At 46.1% G+C, this 17,460-nt stretch overlaps 1 protein-coding gene across 1 annotated transcript in view; it reads right to left on the reverse strand.

Annotated features, from left to right (window-relative positions):
• The window catches only part of ATRN (attractin), a 178,462-nt gene that overhangs the window by 81,624 nt on the left and 79,378 nt on the right, over positions 1-17,460 (reverse strand). The window contains exons 14-19 of the mRNA XM_061351927.1: positions 17,218-17,356; positions 14,973-15,154; positions 11,945-12,161; positions 10,040-10,225; positions 6,491-6,724; positions 5,654-5,791 (exon numbers count right to left, since the gene is read on the reverse strand). Coding sequence (XP_061207911.1) covers positions 5,654-5,791; positions 6,491-6,724; positions 10,040-10,225; positions 11,945-12,161; positions 14,973-15,154; positions 17,218-17,356 — 1,096 coding nt within the window. The remainder of the gene's footprint in view (positions 1-5,653; positions 5,792-6,490; positions 6,725-10,039; positions 10,226-11,944; positions 12,162-14,972; positions 15,155-17,217; positions 17,357-17,460) is intronic.

Raw genomic sequence — 17,460 nt, forward strand, 5'->3', positions numbered from 1 at the left:
GAAGGTAAGCAAGGTGAAACCTGACCAATAGTCAACATTGACACACAGCACAACTGGGAGAAATCTTGAATTTCATGATGCTAGATGCAGATCACAGCATCTCGAGCACTAACATTAATGCTTCTTCACCCTGTGATAACCACACGCTTATCAAGGAGAATGAACACTCCAAGATCTCTACTTCACACAGAGTCTATTTATTCATGTATTTTCCTAGGAGTCCTGTAACTGGAGATCATTGACTAAAGGATGAGACAAAGAGGCACAAAATCACAAAATGGGATATAGAAACTTTTATAAGAAGTTTTAAGTAATGTTAAGTTTGATGGCTTTGTAACAGTAGCAATGGAAAATTACCGAGGTGCAGGATACATAGAGAAAAAAAAACAGAGTGCAACTAGAGAACATACTAAGAATTCTCACAAGATAAATCGTTATAGTTGGCCTAGTTTTAAGAAAAACAGTCTAGAAGAACAGGACACAGGGATAAGGAGTATCTGGGAATGGCAGGTGTCCAGGATGGGCTACAGTTAAACTAACTGATAAGTAGGAGGATAGGAGGATTATTATGTCTCTGGTGCTAACGAACCAATTAAACTGGTATGAGCATCTACTGCGCGTGCTTCAAAGGCTGCCAGAAGTGATGAAGATTGTTGGAAGAAGTAACCGACCCTCAGAGACCACTACCACAATTCTGTACGCATGCGGGGAACTCTCTGGAAAATGATGTAATCCATACGTAGCCTCATGAATATGTATGTATGCCCAGTGACTATATAAGGGTGGCTTGTATAGCAGTACGGGGACACACGTTAGGAGGATTTATCCCCCGTGTCTCCCGGCGCCGCAATAAAGAATACCTGCTTGTCAGCTTGAAAACTTTGTTGGCAAGTTTGTTCCTGGAGTTTTCTCCGAATCAAGGACCAGAATATGCCCAAAGAGAAATCTTCCCACGGCTTTTCAAACAACTATGGAGTTTGGAAACAAACTATGGACAAGAAGTATTAGACACTGGAGTCTACAAATGAGTATTTCTCTCCAGAGTTTAACACCAGAGCAGAAAGCCAAAATTACTGGAAACAGCTTTTTGACTGGCCTAGAAGGATGCTGGAGAGGGACCTTCGTTAGGCACTGCAGTGACAGGGCAAGGGGTGATGGGCTCAAATTGAAACAGGGGAAGTTCAGGTTAGATATAAGGAAGAAGTTCTTCTCTGTGAGGGTGCTGAGGGATTGGCGATAGGATGCCCTGAGAAGCTGCGGTTGCCCCATCCCTGGCAGTGTTCAAGGCCAGGCTGGACGGGTTTTGGATCAACCTGCTCTAGTGTGAGGTGTCCCTGCCCGTGGCAAGGGGTTGAAACTGGATGATCTTAAGGTCCTTTCCAACCCAAACTATTCTATGATCCTATAACTGTGAAGCACGGTCTGACAATGAACCACCTCACATTGAGTCTCTTTCCACCTTCTTCCCAAGCCATGGGTCAAGATCTCATTCCAAGACGTTCACAGGGATCGCTGCTCCTCTTCCTGCAGTTATAATGGTCTAGCTTCCTAAGAGCAACCACATCACCCACCTGACCAACCCTATTTGTTCACTCTAAGTGCTTTGACCATCCTCTAAGGCCAACCTGGCAGCAGGGAGCAGGCAGGACCACAGCACTATAGCTCATCACAGGCCACCAGCACACGCTCCACAGAGGCATTCAGAAGCGCTGCCACTGCAGCAATCTGATTTCAGGCATAATAGTGCCTTCCCTTCTCTTGCAAATAACTTCCTTATCTACCCCTAACATATTTTCCTGTGAAACTTTAATCAGAAGAATTCTAAATCCTGAATGCAGAGAAAGCCCCTTGCAGCTATTTTTACATTTGATGTGCTGCATTGCCTGCCCTTCCCGATTAACATTCCTCTACGTTGGATACTACCTAAAAGCAACTGCTGAGGAGTGATTTACCTCCCGTTTAGTTATTATCTGCCCAGCTCCGCAAACACCAATGCCCATGATGATATGCAACCAATTCCTTCAGAGAAGTAACTGCAGCTTATCAAAACGTTTTCAACACAAGGGATACAGCAGCATTTACCTGGTGGCACAGAGCAGAAGGAAAAAGCAACTTATTCCATCCACTCTTCTTATTCCTCCCCTGGCTTCCGAACCCCAGGACCGTTACTTCCAGCTCTGCATGGCCTAACCCATTGGAAGGGCGGCTGCCATCCTAACAGTGTCACTCAGACTCCTCATGGAATGGGGGATACCAAACACTAGCACTCTTCCCAGTGCTGGAAATGGATGCCATTTTGAGGCTATTATTCTTGAGGATGGGTTTTTTGAGGATTTTTAGGGCTGACCTACAAGAGAGCAGTTCAGCTGAGCACCTGGGAGTGTTGATGGATGACAATAACTATGAGCAGGAGTGTGCCCTCGAGCCAGGAGAGACAAGAGTATCCTGGGGTGCATGGGGAGGAGTGTGGCAGTAGGTCAAGGGAGGTGATTCCTCCCCCTCTACTCGACCCAGCTGAGGCCACATCTGGAATACTGTGTCCCAGTCTGGGCTCCTCAGTACGAGAAATACCATGAGCTACTAGAGAGGGCTCAGCGGAGGCCACAAGGATGAGCAAGGATCTGGATCTTCTTTATTATGAGGAGAGATTGTGGGAGCTGGGTCTGTTTAGTCTAGAAAAGAGCAGACTGAGAGGGCATCTCATTAATATAGATCAATATCTCAAAGGTGTGTGCCAGGAGAATGGTAACAGGCTCTTTTCAGCAGCACCCAGCAACACGACAAGGAGCAATGGCCATAAAACACAAGAAGTTTCACCTCAACAGGAGAAAGAACTATACACTGAAGGTGACAGAGCCCTGGCACAGGCTGCACGGGGGGTTGTGGAGTCTCCCTAACTGGAGACATTCAAACCCCACCATGGACATGTTCTATGTAGGCTGCTTTAGGTGGCCCTGCCTTGGCAGGGGGTTGGAGCAGGATGATCTCCAGAGGTTCCTTCCAACCCTAATGATGCTGTCATTCTGTGACATTTATGGTTCCCATGCTGCTGGGGCCATTGGACTGATGCTACAGATCTACACCCCAAAGCAGAAGGACTCATACAAGGCACTCAGCGTGCACACGGATGCTTGTGCATCAGGGTGGAGGGTACCAACAACCATCTCCAGTACAGATGCGACCACGGGCTCTAAAAAGAGCGCAACACACAACATTGGACATAGAATACACAAAAAGAGTGGAATCAGCACATCATTAATGGGAAAGGAAGGAGGGACCCATGGCTCGGAGGAGGGAAAAAGGTGGAGTTGGCTCTGCTGCCCATCAGCCATTCCTTATGTGAGGAGTTGTCCTTTGGAAACCTTCTCATCAAGGAAAATACGCAGCAGTGGCTCTGGCTGCATCAAGACAGATGGTTTCCTCTTGCTTTCCCTCTCCCAACCCACCTCAGTCTTTCTGCCCAGCTTCCTGTTTTCCTCACTCTTTCACCTTCACAGTAAATACCGTTAAATCACAGCAAATTAAAACCCCGGGCCCAAAGCACTTGAGAGCAAAGCACTTTTGACATGAGCGACTGGTTTCATCAGATAACAAATGAATGCTGTTCCACAGTCTCTCAACACATTTTCTAATTTCTCTTTCAGGCATCTGGATGACTTTAGTCTATCATTCATTATCTCTACAATAAACTGGTTTTGGACTATCCTCATGCGAAAGAGTCCAAAGGAACTTACTCTCAATTTCCATCCACATAGAAAAGCAACAAATATCAAAAGGCACGTTGAGATCCAGTGATTAAACCTGAATGCTTTGAGTAGAATTGTGTCTCTTCTCAGGCCAACTCAGCCTCAATTTATTCACTCCTGCACTTCACATTATCTTCACACAAAATGAGTTTACATATATCAGCGGTATTTAATCTTGCAGATAATGCTCTGGAATAAAGTGTCAGAGATGCACCTTCTCCTCTGCAGCCATGCTGTTGTGCTGCCTGCTGTAATTTCATATCCCAACCACTGCAACACCCTTTCCTCTAAGCAAAGCAGCCTCATACCTGCTGTGATCTTTTCATCACACCCCCCCCCCCCCCCCCCAAAATGTGTCCACGTGAAGGTTCTTCATTGCCTCATTTGCCACCAACATGCTCTTGCTTTAGGAAACAGGACGTTCATGCTCCAGCTACTGACTCTCATCTTCATCCAAAAGGTCAATGGAATTTCATGTGCCTCCAAGTATATTCTACTGGATTTTCTCCATACTTGGAAGGAGCAACTCAAACTCTTCAATGTCCCCTCATTAATCATGTTCCCTTATTTCTTCTGGGATGTCTAAAAAACATCCGCACTCTTTTATGTGGAAGTACTGATATTACTCTGACAGTGAACGATGTTATTGTGGTTCTACCTTTCCCATCACTGTATCTAGCCTGGGAGGAGGAAGCTGAGGGTTACATGGCAAGGAAGCAGCAGAGCTGCTTTTGGGATGTCTCCAGAATGTGAGATTGAAATGATCCTGGATGTCCTCCTCAAGCAGCACTGATTTACAGCAACGTCCTGGACTAAACAAAGTCTTTTACAAGGGCATGAAAGGATAGAACAAGGAATGGCTTTAACCTTGCCAAAGGGGAGACTGAGCTGAGCTCTTAGGCAGAAGCTCTTCCCTGTGAGGGTGCTGAGGCACTGGCACAGGGTGCCCAGAGAAGCTGTGGCTGCCCCATCCCTGGCAGTGTTCAAGGCCAGGTTGGACACAGGGGCTTGGAGAAAGCTGCTCTAGTGGAAGGGGTCCCTGCTCACTGCAGGAAGGTTGGACCTGGATGAGCTTTAAGCTCCCTTCAACCCAAACCAGGCTGGGATTCTATGAATTATATCACTCCACCTAACTGCAGTCCATTAAAGCTCTTCAGAGTAAGAGGCACCTTCCCATACATCTGTACATCACCTCTCACAGCTGGATTCTGGTTTACAACTCACCTCCCCATGCTACAGCTACAAAATTCACAGTAACTCAGAATAATGCTGCAAAGTTCAAGGGCAAAACTCCCAATCCCTCATGTTCATTTCATATTTACCTGTATTGCTCCCTCAGGAAAGACTTTTTCCCTGCTTCTTAACTGGATCTTGCACAATCACAAAAAGTTCTTCGTGCCAAAGAGCCCCAAAGCACTTGACAAACTTAAAATGCAATTTTAACAAGGGTTCACCTAATCCTCAACTGAAATCCAGCCAACTCCTCCGTGCAATATGGCAAGCCTTTTATGCAGAGACAATTACAGCAATAAGCACACAACACATTAACCAAATGTAATAGAAGGTGGAATTTAGATAAGCAGAAATTTGCTCAAGACATTGGGATTAATGGTGTTTCTTTTCCAAATGAGGCTGTCAACCACTAAAAATCACAGGTCTTTCACTGTGGTCATCTCAAGTTTACGAAGGACAGTAAAAAAACAGCTTTATCTCATGCAATGAAAGTCAAAGAGAATTTCATCAAGCAGTTTGCCTATCTTTCATTTGAAGAAATAAGGATTGTGCCTTGCCTGCAGGAAAGACATCACGTATTATCAGGGTATAATTTCAGTTAAGATAGCTGAGGAATGAGTAAAGAGAGGAAACACCAAAGACTTCAGTGCAGGAAGATTGAAGGCATCACTTACGCTGACATGTTCCTCCATTAGTAGGATCACCATAGTAGCCTGAGATACAAGTTTCACAGTGTTTGCCAGTCGTCAGATTTTCACACTTCTCACAGATGCTTTCATTGACACACTTACTGTGCCCGTTACACTGGCAGGCTGCAGGAGAGAGGAAAGGATGAGTATCTGTGCTCAAATATAGTGCTTTATTTAGATCCTCAGAGCTCTGTGTTCTGCAGAGCCTGAATGGAACCATTTCATGCACCTTTCAAAGAGATTCTTGCAGTCTTGCTAGAGACCCATGAACTCAGAAAGGTGTGTGTTGAAAACATGGAATTTAAAGCAATCCATGGAAAACTGAACTCCAAAACATTATGTGCATACTGTAAAGACACGACGGGAAGCAGCTGGTGGGACAGATTTACAAAGAGGAATGAGGAAGAAAGGTTTTAGCAGCAGTCCATGTAATTTCATTCCATAAGTTTGGTGTCAAAAGTGTTATTTCAGAATCTCCCTGAGCATTACTAACAGTTAAATTACCCTTCAGAGAGAGAACTGCCTTGTTTTCCAACAACCCTAAGCCAAACAAGCAAACTGAAGTTAAAACTCAGTAATGGTTTGCAGGGAAAGGGAACATTTCACTGCAGTAATGCATAGTCTTCATTCAGCTCCCCTGCAGACAGCCGCATAACTCCTTCCACCTCAAAATGTGTTATTTCTTCTGTCTTCCAAGCTCTTTTCATCCCTCCATGGACAGGAGGGAACACAGACAACACAACAGTCTGAAACAGCCTCTCCCCTCACATTTAACTGTTTCCATGGCTGAATTGTTTGAACAATTAAACATTGCTCATTTACCTGGACACTGAATAAAAGACCAATTATAGCTGTTCTCCACAGGACACATGCTGACATTGAGGACGGGCTCCAAACTATGTTTCCCTGTTGAGGATGGGGTTGGCATCTTCACCGGACCTCTATAGGAGCCTTCGATGCACTTCCCTTTGCCTGTGTTGCTTGGATCCGTGCACCAACCGCAGCCAGGCTGCTCCAGACAGTGAGCACACGTGCAGTAACCGGAACAGTTTTCAGCTATACAGACAAAATCAAACATCAAATTGTGGCATAAATCACCGCCCCAAAACACAGACAAGAATGGACACAGAAACCCTTTCATGTCCTTTCTGACCTTAAGCATTTATAACACCCAATCGGTAACCATTTGTTCTGGTACACACAGTAATACATATATCAGAACCATAAAACGGTTTGGGTTGGAAGGAACCTTGAAGATCATCCAGTTCTAGTGCTCTAGTTGAACACTGCCAGGGATGGGGCAGCCACAGCTTCTCTGGGCACCTTGTGCCAGCGCCTCAGCACCCTCACAGGAAAGAGCTTCTGCCTAAGGTCTATTCCAAATCTCCCCTCTGTCAGTTTAAGGCCATTCTCCCTTGTCTGAGCCTCACATGCCTGAATGAGTATATACAGATATACTCATATATATATATATACACACACTCATTGAATGAATATATATCTACATATATATTCATTCATATCATCATATTTGTCGTGGTTGCCCCGTCCCTGGCAGTGTTCAAGGCCAGGTTGGACACAGGGCATTGAAGCAAGCTGCTCTAGTGGAAGGAGTCCCTGCCCGTGGCAGGGGCTGGAACCGGATGCTATGAAAGAACACAATACACTCATAAAGGTTTTTTTCTAACCATTGCACACCATGCACTGAAACCAGAGGTTAATGTTCCCAGCTGCAAAAGATCTCTGATGTACAACACATCAGATGATAAAATCAGCCATCTGGAAGCAAAGGCTAAAAACCAGTCTGTTTGCTCGCTTTGAGTCTCTTCTTAGATATAGGCTTTAATATCCCATGCTGCTATTGAAAGTATTTATTGATCCAAAATGCACAGAATACAAATAGAAAACAAACAGAGAATCAAATCTGTCTTAGGATGCCCAGAGTGCCACATGCAGATCCCTGAGCCCAGCAATCAACTGTATCAAGGAAAAGCCACCCCCACCCTTTCACCATTCCCTTCTCAAATGGGATTGTATTTCAGTGGTGACAAACTTTTTCCACATAGAAAAGTTTCTCTATTCCTTTCCCCATCCCATCTTAGAAAAGGTATTTTAGATTCTTGGTGTTCCATCTTGATGTTTCATAGAATCATAGAATAGTTAGGGTTGGAAAGGACCTTAAGATCATTCGGTTCCAACCCCCTGCCATGGGCAGGGACACCTCACACTAAACCATCTCACCTGAGGCTCTGTCCAACTTGGCCTTGAACACCGCCAGGGATGGAGCATTCACAACTTCCCTGGCCAACCCATTCCAGTGCCTCAGCACGCTCACAGGAAATAACTTCTTCCTTATATCCAATCTAAACTTCCCCTGTTTCAGTTTTAACCCATTACCCCTTGTCCTGTCACTACAGTCCCTAATGAAGAGTACCTCCCCAGCATCCCTACAGGCCCCCTTCAGATACTGGAAGCTGCTCTGAGGTCTCCACGCAGCCTTCTCTTCTCCAGGCTGAACAGCCCCAACTTTCTCAGCCTATCTTTATACAGGAGCTGCTCCAGCCCCTGATCATCCTCGTGGCTTCCTCTGGACGTGTTCCAACAGTTCCATGTCCTTTTCATGTTGAGGACACCAGAACTGCACACAATGCTCCAGGTGAGGTCTCACGAGAGCAGAGTAGAGGGGCAGGATCACCTCCTTCGACCTGCTGGTCACGCTCCTTTGGATGCAGCCCAGGATACGGTTGCTTTCTGGGCTGTGAGCACACACTGCCAGCTAAATAAACAGTAATGTTTAAATAAACAGTATTTGTCTTTAAGACAAAAAGCAGTAGAAAACCATTGTTTTCCATTATTTCAGCCTACTGAAATAACACACCTCCTCCCCGATGCTTCCTCCAGCTCCTGACCTTTGGCAATATGGGAAGTTCCCACTCTCATGTGTGACTGTTACCTGAAACTAATTTCCTGGATTTGGCAACACTTTTGAACTTATTCTCATCAGCTTCCAAAAGTTCCTGGAGCAAATACAGCATCTCCAACTGCCCAGCTTCCCTCCTGGGGATCACACACACTCCTCTCCCTAGGCTATCTGGACACTCCTGGCTATCCCAACTCTCCTGCCACCACACAGCTCCTAAGGGTCTCAACATAAATAACTTCTAAAGCTGTTCATCAATTTCTAGGCTATTTCACCCAAGTATGAAACCAAAAACCATGCTCCAAAGCACCCTCAATCTCTGGCACTTTGCTCACATCAGCCTAAAGGGTAAAAAGGAAATGATTAATTTAAACCAAGTTTGAAATTCCTACTTTGGGCTGTATGTGGACAATACTTCAGAATAAATCAGTCCTGTAAACCCTAACCTGGATTTGACAGTCTAATTAAATTACATAGCTCCATATGTGAATAAAAGAGATGCAGAAGAGCTACAAAAGCAATTGATCACATGGAATTATGCAACAATTAATTTGAAGGATGGAAATTCAAATAATGACACAAGTACATCATGTAAAACAAAATGTGGAGGTTTCATCATCTCACATGAAAGCCTTCACTACGTGCCGTTTAGTTAAACTGACAGTTCCCGTCACTGGGACGTAATTCCATTTAATGCTTTACACAATGCAGGACTGAGGTGGACACACAGAGCTCTTGGGGTCAGGCACTTGTCACCTCTGTCCAGTGGATTTTCACTGTGACTTATGGGTGCTTTGATGACTTTTGCTACCTCCCTCAGCAGGTTTAATGACAACACCGAGCTGAGTGGTGCAGTCATCACACTGAAGGGAAGGGATGGAGTCAAGAAAGACCTGGACAGGCTGGAGAAGTGGGACTGAGCAAACCTCATGGAGCTCAACAAGGCCAAGTGCAAGGTACTACGTGAGGGCAATCCCAAGCACAACTCTAGGCTGGAAAAGAATGCATAGACAGAATCCATGAGGAGAAGGACTTGGGGGCATTGGGTGAGGAGAAGCTCCCCATGACCCAAGCTTTAGTGTATGCTTGAGCCCAGAACCCCCAGAGCATGAGCAGCAGATCAGGGGAGCAACAAGCCAAGGGGAATGGCTTGAACTTGCCTGAGGGGAGACTGAGCTGAGCTCTTAGGCAGAAGCTCTTCCCTGTGAGGGTGTTGAGGCGCTGGCACAGGGTGCCCAGAGAAGCTGTGGCTGCCCCATCCCTGGCAGTGCTCAAGGCCAGGTTGGACACAGGGGCTTGGAGCAAGCTGCTCCAGTGGAAGGGGTCCCTGCCTGTGGCAGGGGTTGGAGCTGGAGGAGCCTTAAGGCCCCTTCCAACACAAACCATTCTATGACATGCCAGCAGACACACGACCCCATCCCACCCATTGAGACACAGAAGCAATTACTCACGTGGACAACTGCTCATGGTGTACCACTCCATGCACTGCCCGTAGGGGAAGGAGGCCACGTAAGCGTTGGAGTCCACGCACTGTTTCATGTTGCTGCACCACATGCATTCGGAGCTGCCGCTCGTGCACTCCCCGCACATGGTCCGCAGGGCGCAGGGCGTGCGGCACTGCTTGGCGCTGTGGTTAGCTGCAGGAGATACACACACACACACAAGAGTCAGCTTTCCCCCCTGAAAGAAACAGGCAACAAGCCCCAAGATGGAAAGGCTGAAGGTAAAAAGCCTTCACTAATATTGGGGATGAAAAATAGTTCAGTATCATAGGTCTGAACCACTTCCTCTGGGATGCGGTGATGCTGGATGGAGCTGGAGATAGCTTTTCAACAGTGAATATTAGAAATGCACTATGTACTGTGACATATTTCCCTCTTTATGTGTCCTCCAAGTGTTAATACCTTTCTAAGGTGGGCAGGAAACAACTTAAATGGTGCATGAATGTGGTCTTAATCTGTCTGCAGGTGTGTAAATGGTCTCCTTAGCTATCCTCTCACCCAAAGCGCTGGGAAGGAATCCCACTTTTTATGTGAGCACACTGGGACGTGTTCTAAGTTATTTAATCAGTTCCACACGTAAATTGAGCACTGAAAGCAGCTCTAACACAGGAGTTTCTGCTGTGAGCCAATGCTTTATCAACCATTTCAAGTGGTTGTTCTCAGACCATAAAAAACAAGTTAAAGCTTAAACGAATTCACAGTGCTGCAAGTCAAAATATACAAGGCTTTGAGGTCAGGTTCCACATCCATGATCTGCATCCTGCTCTTCCACAGCGGATGATTTAAAGTGGTGGCTGATTACATGGAACTGTAGAAATTCCATGCAATCAGCCAGCTTTCTTAGAACTTAAAGAGGTATTCAGAAATAATCAGCTATGATGGAGAGGCAACAGACCAAGCCCTTGGGAAAAGGAGGTGGTTCCAATGACACTCGAAGGCTTCTCCCCAAAGCACAGGGGTTCTTTGTCAAAGTTCTCACATTTCCAAAGTGTTTTTCCCAGTTTGTTTCAACGTTTGGTAAAATCCTCCCCTGGCTACGAAGCAAGGGAGGGAAGAAGGGGGAGTTCAGCTGGAAAGTAGCTTTGATTTATTTCAGTTATAAATGGGAGATTGCTCCATGCTATAATTAACCTAAATGTCACATTCAGGTATGCAATTTAGATAAAAATAATTAAACTCTAATGTACGTGGAGCAGTTTACAGCTAACAGTGTAAAATTCAGATCTCCAATTCCTGCATGAAATACCTACACAAGACACTTTTCCAGAACCACTTTTCTTTGGCAATGTCATAGAAACAGAGAATCAGCCAAGTTGGAAAAAACCTTTAAGATGATCAAATACAACCATTCCCAGCACTGCCAAGGCCACCACTAACCCATGGCAATGAGGCCTCATCTCCATGCTGTGTGAACACTTGCAGGGCCGGTGCCTGCAGCCCTGCCCTGGGCAGCCTGTTCCAATGCCTGAGCACCCTCTGGGGCAGGAATTGTTCCTCAGCTCCATCTAAACCTGCCCTGGTGCAGCTTGAGGCCGGTTCCTCTTGTCCCATCCCTTGTTCCTTGGGAGCAGAGCCCAGCCCCTCCTGGCTCCATCCTCCTGTCAGGCAGTTGGAGGCAGCCATCAGGTCCCCCCTGAGCCTTCTCTTCTCCAGACTGAACCCCCCAGGTCCCTCAGCCCTTCCCCATCACACTTGGGCTCCAGGCCCTGCACCAGCTCCATTGCTTTTCTCTGGACCCATCATGATGCAGCCAGTCTTAAACTAATGAATGGGATCCTCTTTACTCCCTGCAGGACATATAAATTCTTATCAGCCCTCCTGCTTCCATGAGACACACGAGTTGGATCTCATCACCTGGCCTCTCACAGACACTGCCGTTGACCTCATTGATGCACGTTGCAGCCTTCAGGCCCTCATTGGAAAGCTCAGCTAAATAACCACAAAATCCAGCATCGCTTGGTTCACTGGGGAGCCACTTGAGGAGGCTGTTGGTGAAGGGGGACATGTCTTCCCAGCACCAATAAGACACGTTGATCTTCCTCAGGCCAACCCATGGAGTCAAAGTTTTGGGCTAGAAATAAAGGAAAACAGTAGAGTTAATGCTCAGTTTTATTACCTTGGGTATGAAAAGAAAATATACATCACCATATAACGCTCATAACAACTTTGCCAGGTTAGGTATTGCAAAAACAGATGAGGGAAGTAGTTGTTTCCCAGTGCTATCAGAATTAAATGCCAGAGACAGAGAAATCCTGCAGGAAACACCACTGGTTCACTTCCTAACTGAATTTCTTATTATCTGAACCAAGAGGAGAGCAAATCAAACCTTCACACTGACATTAACTGCAAGTTTCATTGCTCTTTATATGCCTGTGACTCCTATAAATGGCTAGAGATAGGAAAAGAAATTCAGGAGCTACAGTTTGACATGAGGAAGAAAACTAGCTATCCCCTGTACAATTTAAATGATACAATCTAGTTACTCTGCTGTGTGACTGGGAGACCTCTGCTTTTTAACAGCATGTATATATGGATGGGTGGAGAGACAGAGCAGGGCAAATCTGAATTTGTGTTGCTGGTAATAAAATTCTCCATATGAAGAACTCATAACACAGCTATTTCTACTGGCAATTTCTTTTTTAGCATGCTTATATTGAGGAAAGGCAGTTTAACTCTTTTGATATAGAATCCCAGACTGGTTTGGACTGGAAGGGACCTTAAAGCTCATCTGGTTCCAACCCCCTGCCACAGGCAGGGACCCCTTCCACTGGAGCAGCTTGCTCCAAGCCCCTGTGTCCAACCTGGCCTTGAGCACTGCCAGGGATGGGGCAGCCACAGCTTCTCTGGGCACCCTGTGCCAGCGCCTCAGCACCCTCACAGGGAAGAGCTTCTGCCTAAGAGCTCAGCTCAGTCTCCCCTTGGGCAGGTTCAAGCCATTCCCCTTGGCCTGTCCCTACAGGCCCTTGTCCCAAGCCCCTCTCCAGCTTTCCTGCAGCCCCTTTAGGTACTGGTGTTATTACCTACATTACAGATACTACTCCAAAACATCTATACACAGCTTATTTAAAGGAGCAACTGCAAACCACAGCCTCCCCTAGAACAGTCACAACATGCCAGTGAGTGGCACAAGTTCACGTACCAGACACAGGCTGGATTTTAGCAAAGGCATTTTCCCACATTACAAACATTCCTTACTGATACCCACTAAAAAGAACTTACAGTCTCTTTAGATTTCCAAGGCTCTCTTTTTAAAGGACACTATAGAAGAAAAAAAGCTGTAGATTACCAGCTTTTTTCTCCCCAGTGTACTGGTCCAAACGCTATTAGGTGAGGGTTGCCATGTGTCTCTAGGGATTTACACTACACTTCACAACTGGCATATCCAGAAACACCTGGAGCTGTTGGAACCACACACTTTTACTGCATCCCAGGTTTGACTTCCCCTCTTTACAAAAGATTTAACAAACAATCTTGCTTGAATTGAACCTTACTTTTTTATGGCTAAATGGAAACCCCTCTAAAACTCTGTAATTGTGGAAATGCCAATTTAAAATTACAAAGAGAATCAAAGCAGGGAATGTTTTCATTTCAACAGGGGAATATTGCTCTTTAGTATTCAAGTACATTCTGTGGAAAGCAGCAATGCTACTGCCTCCAGCCTCATTTTTCATTGGATCATAGAATCACAAATGATCTGGGCTTGGAAGGGACCTTAAAGCTCCTCCAGTTCCAACCCCCTGCCACAGGCAGGAACCCCTTCCACTGGAGCAGCTTGCTCCAAGCCCCTGTGTCCAGCCTGGCCTTGAGCACTGCCAGGGATGGGGCAGCCACAGCTCCTCTGTGCTCACCACTCTTGTAGTAAAGAATTCCTTCCTATTGCCCAATCTTTCCCAATATAAAGCTCTCCCTGTTTGCCAGCCCTGCCCACAGCATCCTCGGGACCCATGAGGAGTGAGCCTGATATGCTGTGAAGCCTCAGCAGCTCTGCAGCCTAACCTAGGCTTTCAGCAAAGCTGCCCAGCATCACTCCTTGTTAGGGCTTTAGCATCAGCTACACAACCTGCCCAGAAAACCTCCAAACTGGTTTAAACAGGTTAAAACTTAAACAGGGGAAGTTTAGATTGGATATAAGGAGGAAGTTCTTTACTGTTAGGGTGGTGAGGCACTGGAATGGGTTGCCCAGGGAGGCTGTGAATGCTCCATCCCTGGCAGTGTTCAAGGCCAGGTTGGACAGAGCCTTGGGTGCCATGGTTTAGTGTGAGGTGTCCCTGCCCATGGCATCCAGTTTGGAACTGGATGATCTTAAGGTCCTTTCCAACCCTAACTATTCTATGATTCTATAAACTTCTGTTGCGACCAGGAAATAAATAAGCATTTATTTTCTTGATGCATAAAGAGGAACAGATTCCAATTTGCTTCTCACCAGCTCCGACAGAAAAGCACCTGCCACTAAAACAAAGCTAACCAGCTCTAAAGAAGCCAACTTTTCACACAGCTCCTTTTCTAAGCAGAATAAACAACTTGAAATGCTTTACATGAAGCACCTCTGGTGCCCCAAAGGGACCTTTATTTATCAACTGTTGTGTACAAGTCACGAGAGGAGCCCTGCCGCAGTCGTGTTTCGCCACAAGAGACATGTGTATGTGATTCCACTGCAGATGCGATACCTTTGAGGCACAGTGTGTGTTTATATTTATCTTCCCCATTTACATTCCCTACAATATTGGTTCAAAAGCACCCAGAGGGGATGCTGAATTTCAAAAGAAAGAGCAGCCCTTTGCACTGAAGAGGCATGTCTGTTCCGCACCGAGCATACAATACCACAGCAAGGACTTCTCTGCAGTCAGAGCTTACTCAGGGAACAGAAAAGAGAAGCACTCACCGAAGACTGCATCTTCTGCAGCTCCTTGAGAACAAACTCCACCTTTTTCTGCGTCGTGAGTGAAGCCAGCAAAGCACCGTTGGATCTGCAGGACAGTTTGGCGTGATCATAGGTCTCCTTTGCGTTTGTGATTTTCAAGCAGGAGTTGCCAACCAAATGCCAGTTTGTTCCACAGATGTTTTCTAGAGGGGAGGATAAGAGATGCAAGTGAGCTTCTCTGCATATAAAGTAACCCTTCCACCACAATAAAACCTCCAGCCCCATCCCATGAGCATGACTTATTGGCATGCTCACAAGTATCTATGTAGGATAATCCCGGAGGAAAAGGAAAGCTGTTTAGGGGAGCTGAAGTGCGACATCAGCACTTAAGTTATTGGCAGTAGGTGGTCAAAGCACTCGTTTCAACATCAAATAGTAAAACCACTGTAGAAGAGCAAGCAGAGGAAAGCAAATGAGTATTTTGCTGATGGTTTAAAGCCACTTATTCAACCGAAGTTATTAGGATACCAAGCAACAGAAGAGGGTTGATGGGCTAATCCTGCCACAGCTTCCAACTTGCAGGATTAATCCCTGTTTCATATTGAGCACAGCCATCCCTGCTACTAAAGAACTCCTTATGCTTTGGGGTTAATTATTTCCCTTACAGAAAACCTGATGGACATATTCAGTGTGAATTTCTGCAGAGCTGATGTCTAGCTCCAACATCTTGGTTTAGATTTAACAGATTGAAAAGCTCTCAAGTGTCAGTTTCTCAGATGGGCTTTTTACACCTATGATCAAGTCACCCCTTTTTCTACAACAAATTAAACAGACCAAGCTCTTTGTCTCATTAAAAGATGGTTTTCTCACTCTCATGGCTCTCCTGATGAAGCAGCCCTGAGCAGCAGCACTTGGGGGTGCTGGGTGAGGAGAAGCTCCCCATGACCCACCTTCAGTGAGCGCTTGAGCCCAGAACTCCCCCGTGTGCTGGGTGCACCCCCAGAGTGTGAGCAGCAGCTCAGGGAGGGGATCCTGCCCCTCTGCTGTTCTCTGGGGAGACCCCCCCTGCAGCCCTGATCCAGCTCTGGGGCAGCAGCACAAGAGGGACGTGGAGCTGTTGGAGCGAGGCCAGAGGAGGCCATGGAGATGCTGCAAGGGCTGGAGCAGCTCTGCTCTGGAGCCAGGCTGAGAGAGCTGGGCTGGGGCAGCCTGGAGAAGAGAAGGCTCCTGAAGGGGAGACCTTAGAGCAGCTCCAGTGCCTAAAGGGGCTGCAGGAAAGCTGGAGAGGGGCTTGGGACAAGGGCCTGTAGGGACAGGCCAAGGGGAATGGCTTGAACCTGCCCAAGGGGAGACTGAGCTGAGCTCTTAGGCAGAAGCTCTTCCCTGTGAGGGTGCTGAGGCGCTGGCACAGGGTGCCCAGAGAAGCTGTGGCTGCCCCATCCCTGGCAGTGTTCAAGGCCAGGTTGGACACAGGGGCTTGGAGCAAGCTGCTCCAGTGGAAGGGGTCCCTGCCTGTGGCAGGGGTTGGGGCTGGAGGAGCTTTAAGGTCCCTTCCAACACAAACAAGGCTGGGATTCTGTGGTTCTCCAAAGTCTCTTCAGTTTTTCATTCTTCCAGACGTACCAGAGTTACTAGGGGAATCAGGCTTTCCATGCCCATTAAAAGGTCCTGTTTGGTTTGGGTTTTCCCCTTTCCCTATTCTTTATTAACTCCAAGTGTTAATCACTGAAGATGTTACATTTATTTCCCAGCTACTGGGGAAAGAAGAAAAAGACTTAGTACAGGGGGACTAATACCCTAACTCCTATGATCTCCCACTGGAAACACTCTAATAAGAGAACTTTCCTTATACACTTTAGCTATTACTCAGCTAATTCGTCCAGTATGTGCCATTACGCCTTTGCACAAGTCTACTTGCTAAAATTAAATAGCATGCATTATTAAATCTAATATCTTGCAGAAGCCTATTATATCAACAGTCCCACTTTCATCAAATGAAAAGAGAGAGATGAAATACAGCCTTATAATTATACAAATGATCACACTCCTCTTCAGACAACTGGGACTGAAAAGTATTCCATCAGGCTTGACTGGAAATAAAGTTTCATATTAAAGCTGGTATGATTGAACAACATTATTTACTCCTGCTTAGCACTAAATATTACACATTTGGGGGATAAAAACCCCAAAAATAAAAGTAAAAAGTCCCACAGCTTTTGGACTGGGTGAATTTAGGGTTTGTTATGCAAATACAATCAGTACCTACCTGGTAAAGCGATGCACTCCTGATTCCTAGGTTCCCACTGGCAGTTTTGATCCATGGCACAGCTTTTGCAACTTGTCTTTTTGTTACAGTAATAGGCAGGGTTATCCTTTGGACAACTGTCATAGACAGTAATAGGAACCTACAAGAAACAGCACAGATGAGGCTTTTTCCCATCCAAATAATGCCGGTTTATAACAGCCAACCTTATTACACTGAACTTCACAGTTCAGACCTACAAAGCAA

The sequence above is a fragment of the Neopsephotus bourkii genome, unplaced genomic scaffold, assembly GCF_033783945.1.
Source record: "Neopsephotus bourkii isolate Nb327-2 ecotype Australia unplaced genomic scaffold, CSIRO-AGI_Nbou_v1 NB_616, whole genome shotgun sequence".
In the NCBI taxonomy this organism is placed as follows: domain Eukaryota; kingdom Metazoa; phylum Chordata; class Aves; order Psittaciformes; family Psittacidae; genus Neopsephotus; species Neopsephotus bourkii.